The sequence below is a fragment of the Chiroxiphia lanceolata genome, chromosome 9 (genome assembly GCF_009829145.1).
Source record: "Chiroxiphia lanceolata isolate bChiLan1 chromosome 9, bChiLan1.pri, whole genome shotgun sequence".
NCBI lineage: Eukaryota > Metazoa > Chordata > Aves > Passeriformes > Pipridae > Chiroxiphia > Chiroxiphia lanceolata.
In genome coordinates, this window is record NC_045645.1 from 8,719,362 (window position 1) to 8,725,904 (window position 6,543).

Sequence of the window (6,543 nt, forward strand, 5' to 3'; positions counted from 1 at the left end):
ATTCTTCCTTCACCATCTACCAAAGGAGAAGAAAAGCTACTTGAGAGTTCTTCTCTCTCACATGGTGAGTGAAAAATTGACAACAGAGTATTTCTTTCCGTACAGCACAACAAAAAGGTTGTGCTGCAACAAGGAACACTCTTATTCTGGTTTCTTGGTGTGGCAATGACACAAACACAGTCCCCCAGACTGTCCCTCTGAGTGGGTGTGTACAGCCACAAGAAGTCCCTTCACACACACACTGCAGGGAGGAGTTGCCACTGATGGCTGAATAAACGGTAAGAAAGATGCAAAACTGCTTTTATTACAATATAACAGAAGCAGAACCACCAGAACAAGTCTGTTTTTCTGTTTCTGCAATGTCATGTGGCTCCTTTACCCAACTGCATCTTTTGTCCTGAATTAACCCAAATGACACTTAATAACACAACATGATGTGGCGCCAGTGTTTCTAATCTTGGTACAAAGCCAGCACTCCACTGGTGATCTTTCCACAGCTGCAGGAAGCATCCTGCAGAGAATGCTTTCATCATTTACAGCCAGGTATCCACAAGTCTATTTAATTAATTAGAGTTGGTCACCATTCCTTCTGAAGTGTATTGCTGCTTTATTAACAGAGGTCGGTGTGAGCTTAGATCAATGCAAAAAAATGAAAGGGAAAGCAGACAGTGGTTTAGGAGCTGTGAAGCCGAGACAAATTCTTTTATTTCTTGGAAAACCCACTGATCCTGAAGAGATTAACAGGTTCTTCCACATTTCCAAGCATGCTATTATGATCACATATCTGTCACTCTTTCTTTATGACCTCAGAGGCTTTGAAGAAAGTTTTCTTCCCAGGAGAAAATAAAATTTAGCCTTTGTAACATCAGGTAAAAAGAAAGAGCAGGAAGATATCAGCCTTTTGGTAATACCCTCATAATACCAGAGCAAGATGGTTATAAGCCAAGATTTGCAGGACAATTTTCACCTCTTAACAGATTTTGATTATGTCTCCTGAATATAATCTTGAGGCTGAGAATAGACTGCTATTCATAGAGTCTATATGCTGCTACAGATTGCATTAACCATATAGAATTTGTAATACACTGAAATGAGACTCATCTTTTCTTTTTTTTTGATGCCATGTGACTTTGGAGGGAAAAGAGTCTTACAGGAGAGGACCATACCCATCTAATACATCTGTTACAGCATCATCAATATCTGTGTAAAAAAGGTATAGGTGTGTGCAGAACAGGCAGCAAACTGTTCAGAGACAGACTGGAAACACGAAAGAGCCTTCCTTAATTTGGGTTTGCCTTTTCAACTGGTGATACAAAATTGGATGATACTTCATAAACTTATCTTACCAACACACTTAACAGCTTTTATGAAAATGGTTCGTTTTATAATATTTAAACTCTGCAAGTCTGTGAGTTCTCAAGTGCTGTGCAAAGGTCTCCCACAGCATGCACTTTATATGTGGCTTTAATTGTCTGAAACCCATGTCGCTTTTACTGAGGATGTTCCCAGGTGCCTGTGTTGATTGGAGGTTCCTGGGAGAGTTCACTAAAAATCATTAGTCCTGGTGGAAGAAAGCTTGCTCTGGTGCCTGGACTGAGGATCTGAACAGGCCACTCTGAGGCAGTGAGTATTGCAAGCTCAAAAAACAGATCAGGGCTTAAAATGTCACCCAATTCTCCAGTGCCCTGACCCAACAGTAATTGCTTACTTCTGAACACACACAGACTGTTTTATTACTAGTGTTACACTCCACAGAGGTAGCATTTACTTACCTTTCCCAAGGTCCAGAATCGCAAAGAATCGGGCAAAGTGTGTTCCTCCAAGAGCTTTACCTTTCTGAACTGTCATAAAATATTAACTGTTAACAGAAGAATTACTTTCACTTTTGTCACCACTATTTGTTTTTCCAGGCTGCTGAATACACAAGCCAGAGGCCCTGTGAGCCTTTGCAATAATGTTTTCATACACTGCCATCTGTTGTTACGGTGTGTCCCTGTCGCTGCTGTGCTGTCCCGCCGGGGTTTCTATTCCAGCAGGAAGCAGTTCCTTTCCAGGAAGTATGTTCAAAGCATAGTCAAGCTTTAATTCACACATGCAGAAAGATTCTAACAATTCTGCTTTCAGTTATGGCAATGGCCAAATTAGTGTTGCTTTTAATCCCACTTCACTTATTTCAATAGTAAGTTTGTACCTTTATTCACACCAGAGCATTCATGTTCTAAATCAGCAGTGAATTTACAGCAAAACATACACACACATATCACAAACTTCCCATGTATTTATACACACCAAAATTAGAAAGGATCCTGTCAGTGCATGAATACATTTACACTCACTGACCCGCTCATTTAGAGAGCTGTTCCAGAATCTGCATGTTTACTTAACAGTTTGGATATAATTAAGCTATGGATTTGAGTCTAAGATCTGATCAGTTAGCACCTTATTCCCTAAATCTGTATTGTAAAAAATAGAACATAATGTTACAGAAGCTGTCAGAAAAGTAAAATAACTTGTGTGTGATGGAATAAGGGGTGATCATGTGTGTTGGAGAGCAAACCTAAAGCACCCAGGCACACAGTCACAAACCAGCTGGCAAGTGAAGGAGATAAGTGAAGGAGCTAGGAATTGGTCTAAGCCTATGGAATTACAGCTGAGTATCCCTGCCTTAGAGCAGCTCACCTAAGTGTGCAGCTATCCTTGTTCCACAAGTGCTTGTGTGGGAGATGGCACAGTTCTGACTGCAACTGTTATTTTTGTGTGTGTTACAACTGGTCTGAGCACAAGCCTCGGATCTGAAGCACTGGACACAGGAGAGAGCCTCTGTACTTGACACCATGGGGACAAACTTCCAAAAGGCCAGCTTTCAACTTCCTTAAAAAAGAGAATGTATCTGATCAATACACTTAAAGAACTCACATATTCAAAAATGTAGAAAGGCACGGGAGAGTTAGTCATTTATTGCATTCAAAAAAATATAAGTTTATTTGCATATCCAAATACAGGATATTTATTTAAGTGAAAACTGTATGCTCACAATTTAAATAATTTCACTTGCCATTTAATAAAACTGCAGTCTTAATAACTGCAACTAACATTACTGCCCAAACACTAAAGAACTCGAAGCTTCTTTCTGTTCTTTATGCAGCTGTTTTGCCCTGTTTTTCAGATCCTCTGCCTTAGCATCATTCTTTTCCACGCCATCTCCCAGTTTGTACATGCGACTGGCGTTGGCACAGGCCCACATGTGCCCCAGCTCACACCCTTTCAGTGAGTACTTCAGGGCACGGCCCATGTCCTTGGGGACCCCAGGTGCCCCCTGCAGGTATATCACACCCAGGTTGAAGCAGCTGGCAGCAAAATTGCCATCACAGGCTTTTGTGTAATAGTCTCTAGCGACCACGGGGTCAGGTTTGTCATCGTTCACTCTCCCATCGTGGGCCAACAGCCCGACGTTGTGACAGGCATTCACTGACTTCTTCCCACCTTTCTCACATGACTTCAGGAAAGACTTGTAGGCAGCTTTCAAATCTGGTTCAAGTCCACCTGTCAGCCAAGAAACCAAAACATTTCAGTAAGGACATGCTAAAACAGATAGGAGGCCTCTCTGCTTTGCAGCATGCTTCCCTTCCCACCGGAAATAGAGCATCCCTCTCTTTAGATACCACAGTCAACATTTAGGACTTCAGAGACACCACCATTGGCTCAGTGACAAAGGTTTTGCAATGTCTTTGACTTAGGAAACTTTCCTCCACTCATAAGTAATCACAACAGCACCTGTGACCAAAAAATAAGCCAAATCAACAAAACACTCTTTCCACTACTATATCCATGGGTTTCTTACTTACACGAGGCAAATATTATTTTGCCAGTATACCTACACATGCACTGAGACTGTTACTAGTTTTGAGCTACAGTACAAATATTGTTCCTTACTAGTATTGTCATTTGGAAGATGTTCCACTCATTTAACTGCTTCCCATTACTGTACCAGCAAATACATTTTGGGCAGACTCGGGGGCTACCTAGGTAAGCAGGGTTACCAGTCTGTGACTTTCTTACTTTCTCTAAAAGAGAAGAAATCCAAATCTTAAGAACTGAACACACTGCAACATTGAGCCCTGGCTATACTTACCACTTATACAGATGTAATTATAAAAAAATAATACACGTGGTTAACCTACAGCTGATACTTCAGAAGGAAGCAATTTACAGGTTTCCACCCTTCCCCTGCTTTTATGAGGTGACCATGAAAGGGGCGGGACAGGGGCTCCTTCAAGGTCAGGATGACATTCGGGGGGTCGGGTATTGGAATAGGTGGTCAGGTATTGATACAGGGAGGTGGAGGAGTCGCCATCCCTGGAGGTGTTTAAGAGGTGTCTGGATGAGGCGCCGGGTGATGTGGATAAGGGGTTACAGTGGCAGTGCTGGATGAACGGTTGGACTTGATGATCCTAAAGGCCTCTTCCAACCTTGGTGATTCAATTCTCTGACTCCAGGCGCTAGGCACCTTTACAAAAGCAAGATTCCCCCCCCCCCGGCCCACCTTTGCCGAGGGCCTGGTAGGCCCCCAGCTTGTAGCAGCTCTCGCTGTGCCCGTGCTCCTCGCAGTTGTCGCGCATCACCCGCGCCGCGGCCGCGAAGTCCTTCTTGATGGTGTCCAGGTAGTCCGCGAAGCGCTGGCAGCCTGCGGGGCACGGCACAGGGGCTGAGCTCCCGCCGGGCCCGCCGGGAGCGGGGGGCGGCGGGGCCCTTACCGTCCGGGTCCTTCTCCTTGAAGCACTGGTAGCTGTACTCCACGTGCAGGTTCTCCAGGTACGCCCGCACCTCCTCCTCGTCCGCGAAGTTGATGAACCCGGCCATGACGGCGCCAGGGCACGGGAGATCGCGGGGCCGCTCCCGCGAGGAACGAGCGCTCCGTGCGGAACCGGGGCCGCCCCTTCCCCGGCCGCTCCTCCGGCCACTCCCCCCGCTCCTTCTCCTCCCGCCCCTTCCCCGGCCACTCCCCCTGCTCCTTCCTCGACCGGCCATTCCCCCACAGCTCCTCCCATCACCGCTGCCTGCCGCGCTCGCCGGGAACTCTGACAGTTCAGCAGCTTTAAGCGATAGCACGCTGTTAGTATTTTACTCTCAGAGTTTTGCACCACTGGATGCGTATTCCCGAGGTCTGATTCGGAAGACTCCAATCCACAAGTTGAGACGTGTCTGAGACTGAGACAATCGAGACTATGTACATTAATGAGCTCTGCATGGCTTACGAGTCACGGTTGCTTCCCCCATTCCCCCATTTGCCTCCCGCACGCTTTTGTCTGGATTAACAGCTCCATAATTTCCAACTCAGAACGGAGGAGTTGCGGCGAGAGACTGTTCTGAGCCACCGCCCCTTTCTGTGGTGCCACAAAAGCTCTTGGAGGTGCTCTTGGAAGAGCTGGAACCTGACACCGAGTGTCTCTGAGCTGGCAGCGTCAGGGGCGCTAAAAACACTCAGGGACTGGTAAGCACTTACACATCAAACCTTGGTTCTCCAGTGATCCGAGAATCACAAAAAGGTTTGGGTGGGAAGGGACCTTAAAGCTCATCTCGTTCCACCCCCTGCCATGGGCAGGGACATCTTCCACTGGGCCAGGTTGCTCCAAGCCCCATCTAACCTGTCCTTGAACACTTCCAGAGATGGGCACTGACAACACTATGGATGAACTTAACCCGAATGTGATATTAGAATACTTACACAAAACATGGCACACTATCCAATTCCAGCAGTTTTGAGCACAAACCGAATTTTCTGTAAAGCAGCACATTAGAAATTTATGTGCTGAATTGCTTAGAGTTAAAATTAATGTGAAAGTACGCTTGAGTTAAAATGAATTACAGAGAATATTTGCAAATGCTTTGTCCCAAATTATTTCAGTAGGATAAGACCGGCTTGCCAAGTTTTTGGGATAAATAAAACTCAGTTAAATGCTGTGTGGAGGGTCCCATAGGAAAAAGCCCAATCGTTTATTAAGGGCTGTAGCTAATTGTGACCAACCATCATCAGCCAGCCTGGCAGCAAACCCAGCTGGGCACATGGCTGAAACGCCAGTTACGGCTTCTAAAGTATTTCCCTAAAAGTTTTCAGACTGCTCTAAATTTGGATTGCAGTTAAAACACATTTTCCATAGGAAGCTAAAATCTTGTGTTCAAAATGTATTGACCCAAACCCACTAGAGAACACAAGTAAGAAGATACACATTGTTTGGTCCATGCTGGCTGCGATTGGAGACTGTGGGAAGCTTGTGTTCTGGAGAGGGCCTTTGGAAAATGAACTGATTTTGTACCAGAAATATTGTTTCTTTAAAAAAACATCTTTGAAAAACATTCCAGTTTGCACAGAGTCACTAGAAATTCCTTGAGTTTGTTGGTTTATGTCCTTGAAGAGTCTGCTCCTGCTGGGATTTTGCCTTTGCAGTTTCTGATGCGGATGTTGAGCCAGTGCCAACTCAGCCATACGGCCTCTCCAAACTAGGAATGGAGTGACAGAGAGGATTCCCAAGTACAGCGGGGCGG

General features: G+C 45.3%; 1 protein-coding gene across 1 annotated transcript; it reads right to left on the minus strand.

Moving 5' to 3' along the window:
- Positions 1-2,941: 2,941 nt before the first annotated feature.
- Positions 2,942-4,971, minus strand: LOC116791249 (cytochrome c oxidase assembly factor 7). The gene is made up of 3 exons (XM_032697059.1): positions 4,755-4,971; positions 4,544-4,684; positions 2,942-3,543 (listed from the first exon to the last, which is right to left on the minus strand). The coding sequence occupies exons 1-3, from the start codon at positions 4,858-4,860 to the stop codon at positions 3,095-3,097; spliced, it is 696 nt and encodes a 231-aa protein (XP_032552950.1). The 5' UTR covers positions 4,861-4,971; the 3' UTR covers positions 2,942-3,094.
- Positions 4,972-6,543: the final 1,572 nt, after the last annotated feature.